Source organism: Curcuma longa, unplaced genomic scaffold (assembly GCF_044706935.1).
Source record: "Curcuma longa cultivar G26 ecotype Majalengka, Jawa Barat unplaced genomic scaffold, ITB_CL_G26_1.1 utg2798_np1212_758248_RagTag, whole genome shotgun sequence".
NCBI lineage: Eukaryota > Viridiplantae > Streptophyta > Magnoliopsida > Zingiberales > Zingiberaceae > Curcuma > Curcuma longa.
Window position 1 is genome coordinate 945,003 of NW_027435600.1, and position 24,016 is coordinate 969,018.

The 24,016-nt window shown below is 35.8% G+C and overlaps 2 protein-coding genes across 5 annotated transcripts; both read right to left on the reverse strand.

The window, feature by feature from the left end:
* Positions 1–1,579: 1,579 nt before the first annotated feature.
* LOC141820223 (uncharacterized) lies at positions 1,580–9,125 on the reverse strand. Of its 2 annotated transcripts, XM_074707509.1 has the most exons (5): positions 9,010–9,125; positions 8,403–8,689; positions 7,056–7,134; positions 3,572–3,690; positions 1,580–2,028 (listed from the first exon to the last, which is right to left on the reverse strand). In XM_074707509.1, the coding sequence occupies exons 2-5, from the start codon at positions 8,577–8,579 to the stop codon at positions 1,804–1,806; spliced, it is 600 nt and encodes a 199-aa protein (XP_074563610.1). In that variant the 5' UTR covers positions 8,580–8,689; positions 9,010–9,125; the 3' UTR covers positions 1,580–1,803. The 2 variants fall into 2 exon arrangements, with proteins under 2 accessions (XP_074563610.1, XP_074563611.1); XM_074707510.1 differs by having other exon boundaries at positions 8,403–9,124.
* Positions 9,126–15,814: 6,689 nt separating this feature from the next.
* LOC141820199 (leucine-rich repeat receptor protein kinase MSP1) lies at positions 15,815–22,517 on the reverse strand. 3 transcript variants are annotated; one of them, XM_074707481.1, is made up of 3 exons: positions 22,428–22,514; positions 21,080–21,152; positions 15,815–20,032 (listed from the first exon to the last, which is right to left on the reverse strand). In XM_074707481.1, exon 3 carries the CDS (start codon positions 19,967–19,969, stop codon positions 16,070–16,072), a length of 3,900 nt encoding a protein of 1,299 aa, XP_074563582.1. In that variant the 5' UTR covers positions 19,970–20,032; positions 21,080–21,152; positions 22,428–22,514; the 3' UTR covers positions 15,815–16,069. The 3 variants fall into 3 exon arrangements, with proteins under 3 accessions (XP_074563582.1, XP_074563581.1, XP_074563583.1); XM_074707480.1 differs by lacking the exon at positions 22,428–22,514 and adding an exon at positions 21,304–21,379; XM_074707482.1 differs by lacking the exon at positions 21,080–21,152 and having other exon boundaries at positions 22,428–22,517.
* Between the last annotated feature and the right edge of the window lie 1,499 nt (positions 22,518–24,016).

A 24,016-nucleotide genomic window follows, 5' to 3' on the forward strand; every position in this document is an offset into this window, starting at 1 on the left:
TTTCAAATATTACGCAAGATCTCAATGGCTTGTAAATTCCCAATTTGCAACACTTCTTTTGCCTCTTTGAATAAAGATTGTGTCATTTTTTAGCAAGGGCATTGAATCATACTTGCTAAATGTGTCCATTCTAATGGATTAAGAAACATAATACATGCTCCCGGGACATAGCTGAGTTGGTTATGACGCAGTAGAGTTGCAGAAGAAAGCAAGAGTTTGAATCCTGACGAAACTAGGCAAGACCCTCCTGCGTCGTGACCAATGATTCCACCTTTTACAAAAAAGAAAAATACACGACTTTATTTTGAAATTTAATCACAAATGAACTTCTAAGACCCCAAACATTAAAAATAAAAACATAGAAAGACTTCAAAAGCTCCAAAGAACATAAAATAACGCTAAATTTCGAAAGTAGGGCAATTTAGGTTTCTTTAGATATTTTGGACAAAATTATTAAATGCCTTCCATGACTAAATAAAAAAAACACAATAGGCCTCTTGAAGCTTTCAAGGATAACAAACCAAGGCTATATATATATTAAAATTGAACTAGTATAGGATCATCTACTAGTTTTGAACAAAATTGTTAGATAACCTTACAACACAAACTTTGAAAAGAAAAAACAATGGGGCTACAAGGTTCTAAGGAGCACAATAAAAATAAATAAATAAATTTAAGGTCACCAACCATAAGGACTTAAACATACTCCTTAGTCCCCAAGGAATTTAACACCGAGCTACATTTTGGAATTAGACCAATTTGGGATATCATCTAGTAATTTTAATCAAAACCTTCGAACTTTCAATAAATGTAAGAGATAACACATTATTCGTCCAAATGGATTGTATAATATGATCATCTATGAAAGGAACATTCCAAGATGACAATTCCCATTATAACATCTTCCACGTTCATCTAGCAAACAAATAAAACAAAATCAAACGCATAAATGGTTTTTCATATCTTGTTATTGACTGACTAGACAAAATAACAACAATTTCAAATACTGAAGAAAGGTGAGAAGATGGTCCACATTTAGCCGATGAGATGGGTGTCAACCTTCGAACTTTTTTTTCTTTGGTTAACAGGATATTGTTTGAAGTATTATTTGGGTCGTAAAGGACAAGCAAGTGTTTTTCATAGTCGAATCACAGATGGTTCAGAATTTAGACCAAATTTAGCGGCTGTTCTATAGGTACTAACTTAAGCGCTAATTGACAGAGCATATAGGGCATTTCCCTTCAATAAAAGACTCCCTTTGGATAAATAGAAAGTATAAAACATCCTCTAAGAATAAATGAAAACCAAGAATGACACATACTCAGTCCAATCATTTTATGGGTTACTGATGCATCAAGCATCAAATTAAATCAACAGTTGAGGTTAGACTTGTGAGCCATCCTATATAAGATTAACTATCACCCAACCCTGCAAGTACACATGCCACTTTCACACTTTCTATCTTCTTTGAGCAAAACCTGCTAGGAACCAGTTTCAATCAAGTCGCCTCCATGCTTAACAATATTGAATCAAATCCTCTCATAGATCCAGCATTTAAAAAAGAAACAAATGATATAACTTAAAAATAACAGACATTGAGCTACAATGTAAAGAGTACATCCAGCATTTAATCTTCTTTTCTATCATCATATCATTGCAACCCAAGAAAATTATTCTTTTTTCTATAACCTATATTCTAGAATATCTAGAACAAGAGCCCCACTACAGAAGCAAAACGGGGATAAAATAGAAGGAAAAGAAGATTGAAAAGCAACACAAAATGAACAGCATTTGAAGTTTATTTTAATTAGGAAGGTAAACGCGGTGGAAATTTCTCATGTTAAGCTTCCTCCTGCAAGTTGGACATTTCTTTTGTATCCTTATGAAGGACTTTGTGCAGGTCACACAGAAAATATGGCCACAAATAGTCGATGCTGCCTCTACCAATTCCTCCATGCAGATTGAACAGGTGTGCGGCTTCACAATTACTTTCACAAGTTGTGGCTCCGGCGTCACCAGTTTCTTACTCTGAAATTTTCAAGGCAGAATCAAGGTTTAAATTATAAAAAAAAATGGAAAACACAGGAGGAATGACAAAGGATCTAATTTAATTTTTCTAGGATGGAAAATGTCTTGAAATATTCTTCTATTCATTTTAGGAGTTGTCTATGGAACTTGTCATTTTTCATCTCATCTTTTTCCACCAAAATAAGGGGAAGAAAACATTCACAAACCCAATTTTCCATTTGTTGCTACTCATTGCAACATCTATCCTCTAAAGTAAACCTTAAGGATACCAAAAACATCTTATGTATGTTGTTTGTAAACTATCTTGAAAATAAAATGTAATAGGTCCACCTGACTAATTTTTAAAGATTGAAGGATTCTTAGGTAAATAAACAAGGCAAGTGGTTGTGGTGGATTCAATCAATAATGTGCATGAAATGCAACAAAATAGGAAAAGGAGTTTCAGTATACTAAGAGGTCAAAATATTCAAACCTACTAAGGGATAATATTATTATCAACATCTGCTGGTTCAATGTCTTTCATCAGTTAGGACTATATTCGCTATGTGGAAGTTTGAAATGACTAGTACAATGCTAACAAGGTTATCAAATCAACATTTGTATCACGAATCATTTCAATGTGATTTTGAATTGTAAATAGAATGTATCATGAATCATAGGAGACTTTAAAAACAAGTTGTATTAATCCTAACTAGTTGTGGAAAACTAAATGGTCCTTATCGCTCCATAAATTCTGTGTAAGAACACATTACTAATAATTATAGTTAAGCATCCAAAATTCTCCAGCAATGGTCTCTGGTAAAAAATTCCACTAGTGCTTTGTCAGAATCTAGCTCTATGAATACAACGAATTGTTGTATGTCATTAACAATGCATTGAAAAAAAAATTCAACTTATTGACGGAACTATAGTTGACTTCCACATACAAATATTAAGTCAGTTAAGATTACCACTTGATGTAACAGGTGAAATTTCTGTAACTCAGTTCTTTCGTCTAGTCAATTTCTTGTCTCTCAACCAATGCTTGATCCAAAGAAGAATTATAATACCGAAAGGACCATCACTATTAGAACATCTCAAGTTTTATATTTTAGTTTCACATTTTCAATAACATACAACAAAAGGAACAAAAAAATATATCACAAAAATCATAATTAAAACATCTCATCATCTGACTTTTGGGTTTTGGCTCATTTGAAATGTGCATTTAGCTTAAGTCCTTAAATGGAAGAACTAACTGGAGGATTCTAGACAAAATGACTGCATTCTATAATCATATAATGCATCAATTGGTAGCAAATTAGATCAGAAAACTTGAAGATAGTAATTACTAATCTTATTTAAAACAACCTCACAGTTTACCTGATGTTATTCAATAATGCTGCAGGAGGTAAGCAAACAACTGGAATGTTATGCAGAAAAAACTCAAAAAGAAGAGAACAAAATAGAAAGAATCAATGCTTATATTGTAGCATAGTAGATCAAGAAGCATAAAAATGTTTTTCTCAATGAAATAAAACCAAATATTAAATAAAATAATTACCCTTGCATCATGCCCATCTTCCAAATCATGATAAGGATAATAATTGGCAGTTGTCCCACTAGTTGAACTTCTAAATGGCCTCTTGCAAGCGATACAAGATGAACTTCTCACGTGTTCCTCTGCGGTGACAGAAAAATGGGCGAAAGTTAATAGAAGACCAATAGAAATTTTCATGATAAAGTTTATATATATATAGATTACTAGACTTGATAAGAAACCAAATGTAATTTAAACACTTTATAGAGACCAGTCACAACATTAAATTAATGGATATCAAACAGAATTCACTAGCAAATTGATTACTGCATGTTGATTTCTTCTTACTGGAAACTTATATTAATTATGATATGAAATCAACTAAAACTAAGCAACATGATCTCGACTTCCACATTGGAACCTGCTTTCATGGTGACAACTCCTTACACATCACCAAAACCTTGCATATCATGCTCCTTCCCCTATAGAGATCCATTAAGATAATAGTTACTTTATCTTGGTTATTTTTCCATCATTTCAATAGAGCCTAATGTTGTTGAGCAAGATGAGATGTTTGTACCATTGGAAATGTAATCAAAATTGTTTCCCCCCATCATTTTTGTAAGGCCTGATTTTGTTGAGTAAGTTGAAATGATTGAACCATTTAAGTTGTTATAACTTCACTTCATAATAAACAGTGACATTATGGTCCACTAAAGTAATTCTCATAACTCCCCTCCAAGGTAGATGACACAATTCATCATAAACTAAATGAGGAATGATAATCATAGTGGAAGCACAGGATAGAGAAAAGGTTTAAAGCAAACTATAAAAGCTTTAGCACCTCAGCATTTTATTTACATGTAAGCTCGCATAACTATTTTAAAACCACAGAACAAGCAAGCAATATTGTTCATTTTTGTTTTTGATATGAAGGTAAACCTTTTGTTAAAAATATCTAGAGAACATAGATCCTTAGTTGAGTTTTTTTGTCTTCTTTTAATCCAATCTAATGCAATTTTCACAATGGTCAAAAATAGTTTAAACCTTTTATCTTCTCAATGTCATAAGTGAACTAGTTTAATCATTTAATTAGATCATTCCAATCTACCCAATAGTAAAATACAAATCCAAGAACATTATAAAAATGTAATAAATAGTGGATTCAACAATGAAATAAGTCATGTTGAAAACAAAACCTTATAAAACTTCAAGCTAGACCAAAGGAGGAAATTTTGGTATGGACTGTATGGTTTTATATGAAATACTAAAAAATTATCTCCCATTGGTTTCTGACCATTAGCTATCAATTTTCTAGAATCATATTGCTCTTATTCATGCGCACAAACCAACTGCAGCTAGATGAAGTCAGATATGATTGTCGACAGCTTCAAATTCTAAAATGCTTCTAGAATGTATAGTTTTCAATCATTTTAATCTACAAAACAAAGCATAAGGAATTGTATAGTTATCCATATCCAGCTTCATTTTAAGATTAACAAAATGTAGGGTCACTCCTACATTTCCACCTCAAAATGGATTCAGATGTTTATAGATTAGAAAGTTAAAAATAGATCTGTAAATAATGTGTATGGTGTCTTCTACACATGAATTTGAAATTAATGCATTATTAAAATAGAATCAAGTCCTTGATTTCATAGTCCATACTAATATTCACATATTTCTATCACTAATAAACCCACTTAAAAATTAATATTTATTTACAAAGAAAACAATATGCATGAAAATTTGTACTTATTGTTTTAAACTTGTATCATCAGCATTTCCCTATATACGCAATATGTATCTATATATATTGTCTTTCCAACAAATACCTTTTCGCAAATGTTAATTTACAACTTTATCTAGCAGCAAAAAGTCAGTAATGATATACTAGAGTTGCACCAGTTGAAGACCCAATGTCAAGCATTTTAGAATACTTTAGACGAAGGGGGGGGGGGGGGGGGGGGGGGGGGGGGGGGGGGGGGGGGGGGGGGGGACCATGATATGAAGAACTATTATATAATATAAATAATGCATAGTACATGATTCTCAAAGCAAACTAGTTTCCTAGTAACACTATGGTTTTAAAGTTTTTCATGTAAGACAACAATGACATTTACTTCAGTCCTTACAGCCCATCAGGTGGAGTGTAGTTCACCTTAATTGAGAGACCCCTAGAAGGTCTCCTAGCCTATGTAGTGTGTACTAATTTATTTATTTTGAATAAAAAGACTTAGAGCTCATTCTTCAAACTAAAATAACAATGGCATATACTGACCTGACCTTCTCAGATTTAAATCGATATCTTGATTCAAGTTCATCATAACAGACTGGTTCCTTTTGGTAATGTTCCTCCCCTAAAAAAATAGGGATGTATTCAGAAGTAAACAGATAATAGGGCCAAAGAATAAGCCAAAAGAATACTAGAAAAACAAAAATCAATAATGAAGAGAAAATTTGATTATTGTATTAGATCATAAAACTACACAGTTCATTTCAATGTCTTCTAATTATTTGAATCAACAAATCTTTTTCTTTCCACTACTAATTCAAGTTGTTAAAGTGTTGAGTCTATGCGTAGTGCTCCCAGGCATAGTCGTAGGGGCCGGGGACGTGCGAGGGGTTCGGGATGCCGAAGCCGGGGTCGGGGTCGGAGGTGTCCGGACGAGGAAGAGGCGAGATTGGGAGGTAAGGAGGAAGCGGTGTCGTAGATGGCGGGATCGGAGGCCGAGGCGGCGGAGTCCGGCGGGTTCTTCAATGAGCGGCGGGGCTTGCCCGGAAGCCTCGGATCGGCTTGTTTCGTGCGTTGCTACCCATCGGATACGGCGGAGGCGATCGGAGAGCGAGAGATTGGGAGGCGATCGGAGATCGATCGGAGGAAGGGGAGAGGCTTTGGATTCGGCGAGGAGGTGGAGGTAGGAAATGTGGTCGTGGCTGGCGAAGCCGAGGGATCTAGAAGAAGGCCCAAAATCCGCCATTTAATATTTAATTGGAATAGGGATGGGATTGGCTTAGGCCCATTAGGGCTTTGAATACGTGTCCAGCCACTAATTTTCGGATCCCCAAAGGGGCCTACAACAAATACCTTTTCGCAAATGTTAATTTACAACTTTATCTAGCAGCAAAAAGTCAGTAATGATATACTAGAGTTGCACCAGTTGAAGACCCAATGTCAAGCATTTTAGAATACTTTAGACGAAAGGGGGGGGGGGGGGGGGGGGGGACCATGATATGAAGAACTATTAAATAATATAAATAATGCATAGTACATGATTCTCAAAGCAAACTAGTTTCCTAGTAACACTATGGTTTTAAAGTTTTTCATGTAAGACAACAATGACATTTACTTCAGTCCTTACAGCCCATCAGGTGGAGTGTAGTTCACCTTAATTGAGAGACCCCTAGAAGGTCTCCTAGCCTATGTAGTGTGTACTAATTTATTTATTTTGAATAAAAAGACTTAGAGCTCATTCTTCAAACTAAAATAACAATGGCATATACTGACCTGACCTTCTCAGATTTAAATCAATATCTTGATTCAAGTTCATCATAACAGACTGGTTCCTTTTGGTAATGTTCCTCCCCTAAAAAAATAGGGATGTATTCAGAAGTAAACAGATAATAGGGCCAAAGAATAAGCCAAAAGAATACTAGAAAAACAAAAATCAATAATGAAGAGAAAATTTGATTATTGTATTAGATCATAAAACTACACAGTTCATTTCAATGTCTTCTAATTATTTGAATCAACAAATCTTTTCTTTCCACTACTAATTCAAGTTGTTAAAGTGTTGAGTCTATGGTCATATTGGAAAATGTGCATGCCATCTAATGCTCTAATTGGTTCTACTTCAGGCATGATTAGCTCCCAAAGCACAACAAATGGTGTGCATATGCGCCCATTCAAATGCAATTTAGCAAATATATTGTTGTGAAATTTAAAATTTTGCATATATGCCATGAAAATTTTAGCCTCTTATACTAGTAGCATAATTGCCATATTTAACAATGATTGCCTTTACCTTAAAAAACAATATATAGTTTCTTTTAATTTGATATTTTAAAACCAAAATTTGTCTCCAACTTATTATAATTGTTTATTATTTTGGGGTGACTAAGGAAAAATTAGTTGACAGTTGAAGGAAATAAATCAAAAGGAAGGATAAATAAATTGCTGATTGAAATATAAGCTATATAATCTTAATTAAACATACAGAAATTATTGTTGATATTACTATATTGGCATATTTGGAATATATCTTAACCAACATCATTTACCCGAGTTTAATAGATGCTAATGGTATTTACGAGAGATTTATGGATTTAGAAGGAGAAATAGGAAATATCAAATTGTGTTATGGTAAACATGATATATAATACATTTGAAAAGAAAAATATGCATAAAGTGTAATAACATATAAATCAATCCATCTCCTACCAAACAATCAGTATAACTATTCCATGAGTTCCATAGCAGTCTATCTTAAACTAATTATTTTGTTTTCTTTCAGTATTATTGAATCTACATTCTTATATTTAAGCTTACTTAACATTTTAGCCTAATGCTAAGAGATCAAGAATCAAGATCTCCTTAAAAATGTTCAATCCAAACAAAAAAGTGTTATTCATCCTAGTGAAAACCATGCTCAAATATAGATGTTTTAACTAATAAGTTAGCAATGCTATGTACCATTCTTACCAAACCATTCAATAAATAATATCAATAACTCTGACAAAATTGAAAAGATTATAAAATAAAATAAGAGAAAAACTGCCGCATTTCATGGAACATAGGACTCCTCCATAAACAATAATAACCAAGCAGCTCAACAGCAACTGAACTAGGAATTACCATGGGTAAGCTTCCTGAAGAAGAAAGGATAACAACTTCATTCTCTGTCAGCTCTATATTAGTAGCAGAACTTGGTGGCACGTAAGACGCTTGTTGACAAGCACGATAAATGTTTTCCGGTTCCGAATATTCGATACTCTCCACGGGCGGAAAATTAAGGTCTATATTCCGGACCATCTTTGGTACCTCCTCGTGCCCCGACTTGATGATTCAAGATTGCTTATGGTATAAAAGATAATATGCTTCCCAACATAAGTAGGAAGGAATGTCCATGATCAATACATCATCTAAAACCAAACCATTCAAAAAGAAACGCAGAGAGATTATTCAAAAACTTTCCATTGAAATAACAGTAAAAAAACAAATATTGAATTCCTATAGAAGATAGGGGAAAAGGAAAATTGAGCTTCAAACAAAGAAATAATATCCAAATACTGTAACTTGATCAAACCATGTGAATCCGAAATCTCAAGAAGAAGAAAGAGAAAAAAAAAGAAACGAAAAACCAAAAGGGGCAACAGGAATCAGATCAAGAAACGAGCGTTTGGGGAAAGAAAACACAAGAAATCCCCAAATGAACAGGATCCTAGTAACAGAGAAATCGCACCAACTGCCGATCAAAGATTTGCAGCCGATCAATGGAAATCGGAAAGCTGCTCCAGCGATTAAAGGGATAGGATTTTCGTAGACGATTGAGATGTATGGAGGCGATCGATGGCGAAAGGAAGCGACTTCGGGGGGTGTCTTATATGGTCGTCGCGCTTCAACGAGAACACAATCACGGTTAAAAAAATCGGAGCAAGAACCCGGTCGAGTTTAGCGCATCCGTTGCGTGTGCATTCTCTTTCCGTTTCGTTTTCCAAAATCTTCTTTCCGATTTTTGTTTTCCAGAAAAATAAGGGAAAATTATTATAAATCTTCATGAAAATAAAAAAGAAAACAACTGTTTTCGTAAGTAAATTATTGCCTACTAATTAGAAGGATTTGAATGCCTTCCATATTTTTTTAAATTATTGGAACCTTTTGTGTTTGGAAAGTGTTCAAAATTGTTAAAAAAAGAAAATTCAATTTGTTTCCATAATTTATCTGTTTTTCTACATTGCCTCCCAATAAGAACAAAATCATCTCTTTGAATTTGTAGCTATCACAACTTTTGGGTTAGGAAGGTTGTAAAATTTTATATTAAATAAAAAATTAAATTGAAATAAAAAAAGAAAAAATCAAAGAGTGCTCTTTATTTTTATTAGCATAAAAAAGACATCTAACGCTATAAAAATATCAAAAGATGTCTCATCCTTAAATATCTTTCCTAATTGTCCTTCTATATATATAGTAAGTGCAAGATGTGTAACCACAAGTCAATTTCCTAGATAAATACATCAAAAGTTAAATCGATTTGAAATGTCTTACAATGAAAGTAATATAACTTCCACCAAAAATCGCTATTTAATTACCCCTCCTCCCAAATGGCATTCTACTATTTTATCTCTCTCTTTATTGTAAGCTTGATTTCTTTCCAAGTTGTCGACAAATCTCTCCCCTTGCTTCTTCAATCGTCTCTCTTTATTTTCTATGTATGTGCATTATTTATTTTTTAATCAAGTGTGAGGTGTGCCTCTTTTGTGGAGTTAAGAAAACATAATTCATTTTCATAAGAAAGTACATCATGTATTGTCTGTGTCATCCCTTGTCCATTTTGATGGGCTTAAGGTCGTATAGTAGCTTTAGAAAAAATAACTACTGTAGCAAAAATTGCTCAAACTTGACAAACAAACTACTACACACTCATGTTCTTCCTAGGATCATGTAGCAGTTTTAATATGAAACTGAGGTAAAAGTCGAATTTCCACGAAGTTGAGGTAATGTCCTTTTTTATAGTGGTCAACTGTAACCTTTCAATTTACTTCCTCACAGATAATCGTGGGATCGACCATGTGGAACCGCTGGGATTGTGGATTCCACCTTTTGCTGAAAGGTATAAATCCATGTAGCAACTACACAAGAAAATAAGCACTTAAATTTGATAATTGAGTGTTAGTGTAGTTGTGTTCCGAGTGGTCCAGTGTAATCTTAGATTTTAATCTCTAAGTGAAAGGTTTGGTGAGGCTTTATTTTATACTTGATAAGTGTGTCTGAGTTATGTAAAGATTTGAAGAAACATATAGAATTTGAAGAGCTTACGCTCAACAAGGTAAAGTAATGAGGATGATGACTTAGGATGCTTAATGGTTTGGAAATTGATAGAGATTTTAAAAAAAGATAGTACGAAACATCCGATGGACTACATGATAAGAAGCATTGAAGTGATCTTAAGTAGCTACAGAGCAATAACTTGTCATGGCCAAATTGAAAGCTCAATGGCTTGAGTTCCATAAGTGTTCAAAGAAGGTTGAATGAGACAGGCGGATTGCAAAATGAGGAGTATCGAGACTGAAGAGGTTCACCCCTAAACCAATTTGGTAGACCGGACATCCGATTTGATCGATCAAACATCTGGTTTAGTCGATTGGATAACCTAGGGCAACCAAACTCAAGTCTGAGTCGGATTCAAGTGACTGATCTAGTTCAATCAATCAAAAAGATTTCAGTCAACCGATAAATATGATAATGACGAGATGGTGTGGCTCAATCTAGATCACGAAGAACTCAATCGTGCAAATCAAGTTCGACTAAGGTCGATCGATCGAACAAGGATTTAAGGTCGACCGAAAAAACTTTATAAAAGAATCTCAAAATCAAAGCTCAGAATCATCAATCTACATTCTACTCTTTAACTCTGTGCTCGTGAAAACTCTCGAAGTTCGGCTCGTACGATCGAGGAAGCACCCAGAGGAGTGTGAGATACTCGAGATTTCTAAACCAACTATCGACAAGTTTGTTTGTAATTATTTATTATATGTGCTTTATTTCTTTATACTTGTGCTTGTGCTATCAAATTTGTAAGAGGTTTCTCCGCCTCCGGAAAAATTCTAAAAAAGTTTGTTTGATATTATTTATTATAGTGGACAGATGTGTCGTGTACATAGGTCTCAGAGTATTAATTTTGAGAGTGTGTATGGTTCAAATTATCCTATATAACTTTGATTGTATAATTATCAGGTAATCACATAACTAAGGTTATGGGGTATAAAATATAATCTAATATTATTTGATTCAACTAATTTATTTGAAGAGAATAAAACATAACTAGTTTAACATTTACTATATTACTCTTGATTCAATTTATTTTAAAAATAAATTAAAATAAACTAATAATATTAATAATGATAATAAATTGATAATATATAAAAATATATATAATTTATTTATTTTTAAAAAAAATTTAAAATAAATTATATATATTAAATTAAATTTTATATATTAATAATTTTAAATTATATTTTAAAATTTAAAATAATAATTTTTATTTTATATATATTAATAAAATAATTTTTAAATTATCTTTTTATAATTTATAAGTATTTAAATTAAAATTTATTGAATTAATTAACTCAGTATCACTGTACATTTCAATTAATTTAGTTTTAAAATCGAAGAGTAATCATGAACAAAATTTTGTTAACCTTCGGAATCGCAGAAAATCTTAGGTTGCCGAGGTAATCGCATTTCCTCATTTGCTGACGTTTTACTGATACAACGATGATGTTGTATTACTTGAGAATCGATCATAACTTAAATCAAACAAGGTAATCATTGATAAACTTAAATAGATAACTAAAGTTATCAACAATAACTCTGAACCAAACAAGCCCTGAAGGATTAGAAATCAAGTATTGATCCTCTATGTCCTTATTCCACTATTACTAATATGATAGAAAGAACATGATGAATCAAGTATGAAAATGAGATGAGCGTTATTCACCCTCTCTTCCCTTCTAGCGCTTTTTCAATTCTACAAAATTAAGGCCTTAGAAAAGGAAACCGAAGCTTTAAGGCCAAGACTTGATACATTAGAAAAGCCCTAGGAAAAGTGGCAAATGAGGTTAGTGGATCAAAGAAACAAAATCTAGGGGTTAGGTAAGCAAGAACTAACCAAGGATAAGAAAGATTTGGGATACAAACCAAAGTCTAAAAATAGTGTGTCATCATACCATGACTTCTAATGACTAGAAACATGTCTATGGGATTTCATCTATTTTCGAATATAGAATCGTTCTCAACCTACTAGATTCATCCTTTCTTGATCTCAGTTGATCTTGACTTATTAAGACTTCCAACAACCTAGCCTTAGGTCAATTTTGACTCGTCAAGATTCCAAATTATTAGAGGCCATCCTTTGAGATGTCATCCTTAATTGACATCTAGTTAACATTGACCTACCAGACTTTATCACCTACTAAGCATTTAATTCTCCTTGACTTATTTAAACTTTCATCATTTGTCTAGCATCTAGCTCACCTTGGCTTGTTTGAATTTCGCTGCCAAACATCTAATCTATTATGACTTATCTAGACTTTCACTACAAACACATATTGGACTTTTCTCTTGCCAACTTTCTGTCAATTCTTTATTGAACTCTCCATATGTGAATTACCTATTGGACTTCTCACTTGTCAACTACATATTGGATTTTTCCATTTTTCGAATACTTATAGACTTCAACCAATACCAATGCCTATTAGAATTCCCTCGATGTCAAATGTCTAGTTGACTTTGACCCATCTAAACTTCATCCAATGTCATGTATCTAGTGAACTTCTATCTTGACTTACTTAGACTTCCACTACTGTCTACTAACACCTGTTAGACATTCCTTTTATCAACTCCTAACTTTCTATTTATCAACAGTTTGTTGGGCTTTCCATCTATCAACTCCCTATTGAACTTCCCATTTGCCAACTACATATTAGATTTCTCTATTTTCCAATACTTGTTGAACTTCAATCAAAACCAATGATTATTGGACTTCTCTCGATGACAAATATTCAATCGACCTTTGATCCATTTGGACTTCATTCAATGTTACATATTTAGTCAAACTTAACCTACTTTATCTATCATCCCAACTTAAACTCATCACAATCATAGTTTCCACCATATGATTTTACAAATATATTGTTCAAATATCAAAATACAATAATTGATCTATCAAGACCAAGCTAGGCCCGATTGCACTGACAAAGCATCGATCTACCCTGTCTTTGCCACTATGATTCATGGCGTCTAACGCTTCATGTGTCTATAGTATTACAATAGCATTAAGTCTTGATATAGTTCAAGTATCTAGGTGTTAAATGACAATAACTATAAGTCACTCGAAGGAGGAGAGCATAGAGATGCTTATATATGACTTGGTTGGATGTAGAATAACACATACAAAAGACAAAGCAAAAACTCAACGTCTGACTCTAATTCTGACGAAGCCATCGTGAGTGACGGAGAAGGGGCAAGCCGAGCAAGACTTCACTCATCAGACTTCACATATAGTAAATAGAACTACATTGCTCTTGATTGCTTTGAAGAAAGCTATATGGGTAGTCCATAGAAGCACAAAGATAGGGTGCCAGTGACAAAAATGGATATTTTATCCATTCTAATTCATTAACTAAAAAAATATTAAGTTAAAAAAAAGTCCTATGAAAATCTCAACAAAATGTATTCCTACCAAGAATTTTATAGCACAGATTGGGACTCTGAGGATCGGAAAGATTTTGAGAATTGTTTGTATAGCTTTAGAACAGGGGTGCTTAATGGTGGAGGATATCAAGGTGCGTCGAGTGAGATGGGAACCTCCATCCCTTCACCACCGTTCCTTAGTTCTTACTCTACAGTTGTACGGACAATGTTTGAAACTTTTATGGAGCGCTTCCACCTCCTTTGGCTCGGCAAAACCCCTCAACGAAGTACACCTCATCGCTATCATGTGTCTTTTATTATTTTACATCACATAAAGTTGTAGTACAAATTCATAATGTTCAGCCCATACGCCGCTCCATTATCCACCCTAAGACAGAGGTAAATCATGATACGAAACGGCCTCCTACATGGGAGGAATTAATTTTTCAAAGGTATGCACTTGTGGAGATTTGAACCTTGCTCTATTGTTGTAAATTTACCATTGAGTATCAACTCAGCTACTTTCGTAGGAGCATAAAATCATCCTCAAATGTGATAAAAGATTATTTCGCTCATCCCAAGTGGCCCAGTATCATTCGTCCTATAACAAGATATAGATAGATAAATCAGATACCGAACATACCCTCAAATGGGAAGACATTCCACGACTATTAACCTCACGATTCAATCTATATCCAATATGATAAATCTATCATTATATTTGAACACCAACTCTCTTATGTCCTGGAGCCACAAACTTACCCTAAAAAAAAATGATAAATCTCAGTTAGTCTCATTGTCTATCTCTGAGGTGATCGGTCCGGCTCCACGGAAGTTTCCCATCGGCCACTAGAATAAATCAGAAAATATACGTAGCAGTCAGCCCAAGCATCCAACATCAAACTCATGCTAGTGGAGGTGAGAGGCCATGTTGAAGATGACGAGTAATATTTGGCCTATCACATACAAAATGAGCCGAGCATAATCCATTTTTACCTCTATTTGGACTTTTAAATATAATCTAAGAATCAAATCATTATATGCCCTTGCAGTGGATGTTACCAGAGAAGTGGATGGAATTTTTTTTTTTTTTTTGACTGCCCTTAGTTTTAAACATTTTCATAAAGTTATTTTTGTATTTTTTAAAAATTAAAAAAAACTTTTTACATATTTAAAATGCCCTTTTTTAAAAATAACAATAATGAGTTTTAAAGATCAACATTTTCTATTATTTATTTTTGAACTGAAACATTCTACATTGTTTATTTTTGAGTTGAAACAAAGAATTTTATGTTATCAACTAGTTTGCAATTATTTACTAATGTTTTTTATCTTTTATTAAAAAAACTTTGAAGTGTTAAAATTTTATTATTTTAGACATATAAAATTATCATTAAATTTGTGATTGTAAAAGCTACATAAACAATATTTTTTAGTTGAAATAAAATATATTAGGCAATTAAGTAATTAAGTAATTTTGGCATAAAATATCTTTACCAGATATGTATAAATTCAGATCCTTAAAAATCCAAAACACTATATAATTTAAAATACAAAGGTTAGTATAGAAATTAGAATATAATTTCATAAAGAAATAATTATTATTATATATTATTATTCCAAAGAAAATAATAAAGAAACAAACATATAAAAAAAATGAGAAACAGGATTTATGATAAATTTTCACAAAGCTGTTCTTTTGATATTTACTAAATGATAGAAGCCTTTTTGAATTTTCACAAAGATTTGAAACTACAATGCGAAGTTAAAGTGTTGAAGATCATTGGCCCTTCCGGTCATATCAATATAGCTAAGTGACAATTCCATAAACCAAATCTACCAATCACGCGCCTTTTTGACTTTCACACAGAAGCAACCATGAATTGGAAATCATGATTCTTCAAGCTTGATTACATAAACATACCCGATTAGTAGACAGAAAGATTTGAAACTACAACGCGAAGTTAAGTGTTTAAGATCATTGGCCCTTCCGGTCATATCAATATAGCTAAGTGACAATTCCATAAACCAAATCTACCAATCACGCACCATTTGCAAAGTTACATCTAATCATTTAGGTGTAGAATAAGACTTGGAATTCTCTTCAAGCTTCAGGCATCTAAACTGACAACATCTCCATCACCAGCCTCCTCCATCTTGATCTCCTTGAGCATCCTCACCACCTCAAGCATGGTGGGCCTCTTCCACGGCTCATCGGCTGTGCACTGCAAAGCAACCTTTAGCACCGACATCATCTGCTCCCTCCAATGTCCGCAAGAAGTCAACCATGCATCAAGCACTTCAGCTTCCTTCCCCAGTCCCACCATCCACCTCACCCATCCCACCAAGTTCCCACCACCTTCCCTCTCCTCTTGCCCCGTAGGTGGCCGCCCAGTGAGCAGCTCCAACATCACTACCCCAAAGCTGTAGACATCCCCCTTCACAGTAGCCTTCATGGTCAGCCCATACTCTGGCGGGATATAACCGAAAGTCCCAGCAAGGTCAGTGCTGACATGAGTTTCACACGCGCTAATTATGCGCGCAAGTCCAAAGTCAGAGACCCTTGGCTCGAAGTCCTTGTCCAAGAGAATGTTACTCGACTTCATGTCCCGATGGATGATATGGGGAACAAAGCCATGGTGCAAGAATGCCAAGCCACGGGCAGAGCCAAGGCAAATCTTGAGCCTCACCGGCCACTGGAGGGCGTCCATTGCATCAGCTCGGTTCCTGAGCCACACCTCCAAGCTTCCATTTTCCATGTACTCGTAGATAAGAAACCGCTCGTCGCCGAAGACACAGTATCCAAGCAGTGGGACAAGGTTCTGGTGCTTCACCTTGCCAATGGTCTCCATCTCAGCCAGGAACTCACGGTCGCCCTGGAACTGGCCTCCACCATAAAGCCTCTTGACTGCTACCATGCATTCACCGGGAAGAGCTGCTTTATATACTGCACCGAAGCCACCATCTCCGATGATTCGAGCCTTGCTGAAGTTTTCTGTTGCTTTCAGAATGTCACTGAGAGTTAGCCGCAGCAGAGCATGTTGGAATGTGGCTAGATTTATGCTCAATGGCTCCTTCAACTTCTTTTCCAGAAGCTCATCGCTGGAGGCTAGTTCGAGAGCTGCAGCACTGGTCTTGTCAAGAGATACAGAAGCCAGACATTTCTTCCTCATGGCCCTCCACCTAAGAAAGAAGATAAGAAATGCCACCAATCCAATGACAATACCAAGAGTAATGCACCACACTGAAACCTGGGTCAGAGCTCGAGACGATGGATAAGGAACAAGGAGAGGAGAAAGAAATTGGTGTGCTAGGCAAGGAGTTGCGGAAGCACAATCACCTGAGTACCTGTATAACCTGTTGCCAGAGAAGTTGGCAAAGGAAAGTCCAACAATGCTACAGATATCACAGGGGATGGCACCAAAAAACTTGTTATTGGAGACGTCAAGATAAGTCAAGTAATCGAGTCTGGAAAGTGATGATGGCAAGCCTCCAATAAGATTGTTGTTGTGGAGATCTAGGACAGCCAGGGAGCTTAGGTTTGACACTGACTCAGATAAGCTTCCATTTAAGTTGTTGTTGCTGGCCTTGAATATGAGGAGGGAACTGAGATCCTTGGCGGCGAATGGAATTTGTCCAGAAAGCAAATTCTGGCTGATATCAACATCTGTAAGGGTCTCGATGTCGAAAATAGATCTTGGAATTGTACCAGTAAGGCGATTGGATGACAAATTCAGCTTGACTAAGCTGGGCAGCATCCAACTCATCTCGCTTGGAATTGTACCATCAAATTGATTGTCTGACAGGAGAAGACCTTGTAGGCTCCGCAGAGGAGAAAGACGAGGCAGAATCTGACCTCTGAGAGAGTTAAAAGACAGATCAATGAAGGTGAGATTTGCTAGGTCGGCCAGCTCAGGAGGGATGCTGCCAGTGAGCACGTTGCCTTGCAACCTTAGCTCCCTTAGCACAGCGCAGTTCTTAATGGAAGCGGGAATTTCACCATTTAGATTGTTGTAAGAAAGATCAAGCATCCCATAGTGCTGAGTGAACTCTGAATCTGGAAAAGCAACCATCTGAAAACCAGCACAAATGTCACCAGGAATATGCCCAGATAGTTGGTTCTTAGATAGGACCAAATTGTCAAGCAACTTCAACTGTGATATGGCACTAGGAATGTTCCCTGTCAGATTGTTGGAACTCAGATCTAATGCCACCAGGTTCCTACAGTTGAAAAGCTCTGCTGGTATCTCCCCTGATAATTGGTTTCCATGGAGAGACAAATTGGTGAGGTTTCCGAGTTTGCCAATTGAAGTAGGAATGGTACCCTCAAAGAAATTGTTATCAAGTTGTAACCTCTCCAAATTCAACATATCACCAATGATCATAGGAATCTGGCCAGTTAGTCTATTATTGCTCAAGGATATTTCAAGTATGGTTGGGGATTTCCACAGCTTCTCTGGAACCATTCCAGAGAAGTTATTCTGAGACAATTCAAGTGTAACAAGCGGAAGCTCACCAAGGTATTCTGGTATTTCACCATACAAGGTGTTCCCCATAAGGACCAGATCAGTAAGCTTAGAGCATTCTTTGAAGGCTCTCATAATGGTGCCAGTTAGTTTGTTCTCTGATAACGAAAGCGAGGATAGAGAGTTGGCAGAACAAATATCTGAGGGAATTATTCCAGAGAGTTGATTCGCATCAGCAGAGAATGAAATCAAATTTGGCAGGTTCAGTGGTGGCAAAGATCCATTAAATAGGTTCTTACCCAATCTTATGGAATTTACCGTCTTCCAATTTGAGATCCAGTTGGGAATGGGACCTTCCAGATGATTATCTTCCAAGATAAACGTAGTGATAGCTTGCAGCCCAGCAAGACTGTTAGGCAGAGGACCTGAAAACGAATTAAATGACAAATCTATGATCCTTAGATTCTTGCAGTTGCCCAATTGTTTAGGTATAGGACCACTTAACCCAGCATCAGCAGCAATGAAATATTTCAAGTTCACCAATTCTCCAATTGCTTGAGGCATTTCTCCTTCAAAATTGTTCTCAGAAATGTCTAAATCTGTTAAGTTCTTCAGGTTAGAGATTTCCTCAGGAATAGCTCCCGTGAACTTGCAACTTTGCACAGAGAACTCTTTGAGCTGCTTCATGCTGCCAATTTCTATTGGAAGGTTCCCAGTGAAGCTATTTTGTCCCAGCCAAAGGGATTCAATGTTTGTCAATTTGCCAATGGTGCTTGGCAGAGGCCCTGTAAAACTGTTGGAAGAAAGGTCAAGTGTTATGATTGCTCCAAGCAACCCAATGCCGGGAAAGATGGAACCAGAGAGTCTATTTCGGCTGACATCCAAATGCAAGAGGCTCCTGAGATTTTTCATGCTGGAAGGTAATGGTCCAGAGAAATAATTGAAGCTCAAGTCTAGAGACACCAGATCGAGCAAGTTCCCAATATTGGGGGGAATGCTACCTGTGAACGAATTGTCAGAGACGGAAAGCTTTTTGAGACCTTTAAGATGCCCAACTATGGTGCTTATATCTCCAGTGAGAGAATTCGAGTCAAGCACAAGTTCTGTAAGCTTGTTCAGGCTAGCAAGTGAAGGAAGAGCTCCAGAGAGATTATTCACACTCAAGTCCAGTGACTCCAGCATTTGCAGATCCCCCAATGTTTCCGGTATTTGGCCAGTGAAGCTGCAGGTGCTAAGGTTGAGTAATCTGAGATGTCTAAACTCCCCTATACAGCGAGGGATATGGACATCAAAGCCTACATTAGATAAGTCGATAGCCTCAACCATTGAACCAGCGCATGTTATGCCTGTCCAATCACAAGGAGTTCCTGCAGTAAACCAGCTTGGTAGTAAGCCTCTTCCTGGAGCAAGTGAGTCTCTCAAGGTGTACAATTTCTCCATCTCACCAGTATAGGTCGCACCTGAGATGGGCATAAAAAGGAAAAAGAAATTCATGACAAATAAGAAGATAACAAACATCTTGGTTTTCTTTCCACTTGGTGGCATCCTTAGATAGCTTGCAGATTCTGGATATAGTATATTTCAGTCTCTGGATCTAAGAGAACCTATCTGCATTGATAAAGCATAAGAAATTAATATATTTTACAGAATTACCTTGTTTGCTTAGTTTGTGAATTAAAAAAAACTTTGCTATGCATGAAGTTGAAGGGAAAAATCTGAAAAATTGACTACATACCAAAATCTTGCAAGAATTTCCAAACAAAATTTTCATTTACAACGCCTAGCTAGATCAAAAGAAAGAGGAAACGCATATCCAATGTTTTAACTCGTACAAGTTTGCATTTTAGTATGAATGGCAAGGCATGTAGTCATAAATATCAAGACTGTACTACAAGTATCATCTAGTGATACATGCTTGCACTTTAATATGAATACCAAAGCATGTAGCAACAAATATCAACACTATACTAGAAGTATCACCTTGTCATAATAGACCTAGAGTGTCACGTTACCAAAAGTCACATTTGATTAACCTGTAGTTTAGTGTCAGCTTAATCCCAAAAAAAAGAGAACTCAACAAATTAAACAGAAAGCAATAACGAGGAATCTCTTGTTCAAAAAAAAAGGATGAAGAATTTCATAGAACAAAGATCAGTTCCCTACAACAAGAACAAGATCACTTGGGCAAAAAAGGTCAAATTAAGGAATTCAAAGGAAATGAAAAATATACAGAATAATATTTACGTACAAGATTTACCACAAGTTCAATGTTTAATCAGGTGATGATGACTGTGTAAATTCAACTAATCTGGAAGATACTAAAAAAGGATTTTGATCCAAATAGTAGAACTATTTTACTCTCTATCGTTCATAATTACATAGATCAGAAGGCAAACAGAACTAACTATTGGCGAAGAACAAATTTTTAGTTGATTGATTTAACAAGCCAACTGTTTATTACAACCATTAAAAAATTTAATTAATGCAAGTTAATAGAAAGTTGGCTCATTAGTTGAATATTGTCCTCTAAAATTCTAATGAAGCCGTGAAATGAATAGCTCAAAAGGTTCTAGCATGAATATTTTGTAAGCAAACAAACAAATTAAGTTGTTAGCCAATACATAAAAAAAGAATGCAGTGCGAAGTGAACCTTACATCTGATACGAAAGTTGGACTCCATTATGGCTTTAAAACACAGACCTATCAGTAACCCCGACTAAAAGCTAGTCTGAGAAGAAGCAAAGAGGAAAAAGGATGAGTGCGAACTAAAAATATGCATCGGTCTACAGAAAATGCGTATATCGACAAACGTCCATTCTGAGAAACCTAAAGTGATGGCATGGGATTAGAAGCACCAAAGAAATAACATGTAGGACAACCTCTTAAGCTTGAAGAACCCAAAATCACTTTCAATTGAGAGACAAGCAGCCAGAGGAACGTGAACGTCTTTATTCTTTACTTTCCACCTCAAAATTATATGTTCCTCACAGAAACTCTGCCATAAAGCCCGGAAGGAGATGGCCGCTAAAAGAATCGAGGGAAAGTAAAGCTTTCATGATAAAAAAGAAATCAATAGCACGAGGGACCCACGAGACAAACAGAGGATTTTGGAACAGCTTTGCGCTACTAAGTGGAACAAAACCCGCTACCATAAAATCACCCACCCAAGCATTAAAAAGCTTTTTTTTTACATTAAAAAAATAAAGGCAAAGTAGCAGGTAGCAGCTCTAGATGAACCAATCACTGCTACTATGCTGGAGAACAAAAGGAGGAGATTTTAAGGCCGAACTTTTACTGCCAATCTGCAACCGCTTTAAATCCCAACCAAACTCTTACCCCAGCCAAAAACTTCATGGGGAAAGTAATAAAAGAAGAAGACAAGTTAGAGAGAGAGAGAGAGCTGACACCACTACTCAAAGACCTCTAATTGTGAACGGGACTAGAGGAAGAAGTAGAAAGTGGCAGACGGGGTGGATGTAGATCGACCAGTGCATACTCCAGGTAAGCATCGGGACTCTAAGGAGTTGGTGCACCGCCATTGGTGGCCACCAAGTAGTAACTGGAGTAGGGTTGTGGTTCTCGAAGACTTGGGATTTGAGGAGGAGGCGTTGGGATGGCAAAGGCACCACCTTTTGTATCAGAATATTACTAGCGAAAACGATAAGGAAAAACAGCTACTTTTTGTTTTGGACAACAATAACAAGCTGCGACAGAAAAATAAAAACAGAAGTGGGAATCGTTTAGGGTTTTTATGACGCGCACTACTGGATTAAAATATAGGTGAATATGGCATGAACAGGTAAGAAGAATCGCCAGACCGAGTTTGCACTTCGATAGCAGAAAAATCCTTTTCAAGCTAGAATCAAACAAAATAAACAGGAAAACTTAGCAAAGAAATATCTTCGGGACAGAACTACCACGAATCATAACAAAAAGAACCACGACGACAAAGTTTCCAGTCGGAACAAACAAGATGCAAAAAATTTCTCGAATAAAAACAAACCTAAGGAAGCCTTCCCAGCTGGTTCCTGTTTTTTGTCTCGATCTTCAATTCGGGGAGGGAAAGGGAAGTGGTTTATTCTTCCTTTTTGTTAGCGTTAGCAGTGGTTGTCTTGCGGTGTGAGGTAGCATAAGAAGCGTGACAGAGGAATCATTTTATAGTGTGAGAAGAGAGGTTTTGTGAGCTGTGGGAGACGCAAATGGAGGAATCAAAGCAGCGGTTGGTAGTGCAGGCGGTTGCTGCTGCAGCTGCGACGAGTACGACAGCAGTCACCAGCGTGAACTGGTCGAGCGAGGATGGTGCCTGGGTAGCGGCGGACGGGATTCAAATTTGGATGTGCAATGTTACTTCAATGAACAGACTGGCTAAGTTTAATACATCACCTCTTTTCTTTTAAAAAATAGAATCGGCCACTCGTCGATTCTACACGATCGATCCCGTGATTATTTATAAGAAATTAAATTAAAAAATTATAATTGATCACGACATAGAAAGATATTATTAGACTTCATTGAGATTCGAACCTTTGTTCTCTTTTATAAGTCTGTTTCATCGTAATCAACTTAACTATATATCAGAAGCAATAGATCATCTCTTGTTCTTGGGAAAGATATGAATAGAGCCCTTTCCTCTCAAATCCTAACCTTTTTTTAATGGTGGTGCCAAATTATCCACTCGAGACATGCACAGTTTAGTCCAATAGTGCCTAGTATAACTTGTCAAAAAAAACTATAATAGAATATGTCGGGCTTAATTAGTCTAAAAATTAAGTCCTTTTGGGCAGCCTCAAGTCCTCAACCCATGGGTCATATTTGATATGGCTTAAGCTTAAGTTGTACTAGCCACAACCACAGTGAGGTTCAAACGATCCTTGACATGCCCCCAGGGGCTCGATGTGTTAGCAAAAGAATTGGGCGGTCACTGAAGCAGTAGGAGTTCGAGACCAACGCAATACATTTTTGGATGTTCGCGGTGCTAAAACTACTCGCAAGCTGGGATGTCATATTTAGAGTCATATATTTCCTTGATTTACTCTGATGATCGGTGATAAATTTTCATAAGTCAAATAGTTGACTTTTAAAATTAATCAAGTTGTAAAATCTAAATACCTAATCTAGAAAAAAAAGTAATCTCTAACACTTTTAAATCATAATAGAAACTTATTATTAATAGTCAATATCAACACTTTGATTGATGGTCAATATCAATCAATTGATATCGATCAGATATCAAATAGAAACTTATCGATTCAGTTGTTCAATTTGATTGATAGTATCAAACGATTGATGGTCGACATCAATCGATTGATGTCGATCAGAAATGACTGATGTCGATTTGATTGATGACATTAATTGATTAATGGTTAATATCAATTGATTGATGTCGATTAGAAATTGCATAAAAATTTATCAATTCAGTTGTTCAATTCGACTGATGGTATCAATCAATTGATGACTGGCATTAATCGACTGATATCAATCAGAAATAGACCAGAAAAAGGTCGATCCGACTACAATATTCGATGGATTATTTTCAATTGATTGCTCAGACAAATTAATCAATTGATATTTAAATTATCAATTGTTATTACT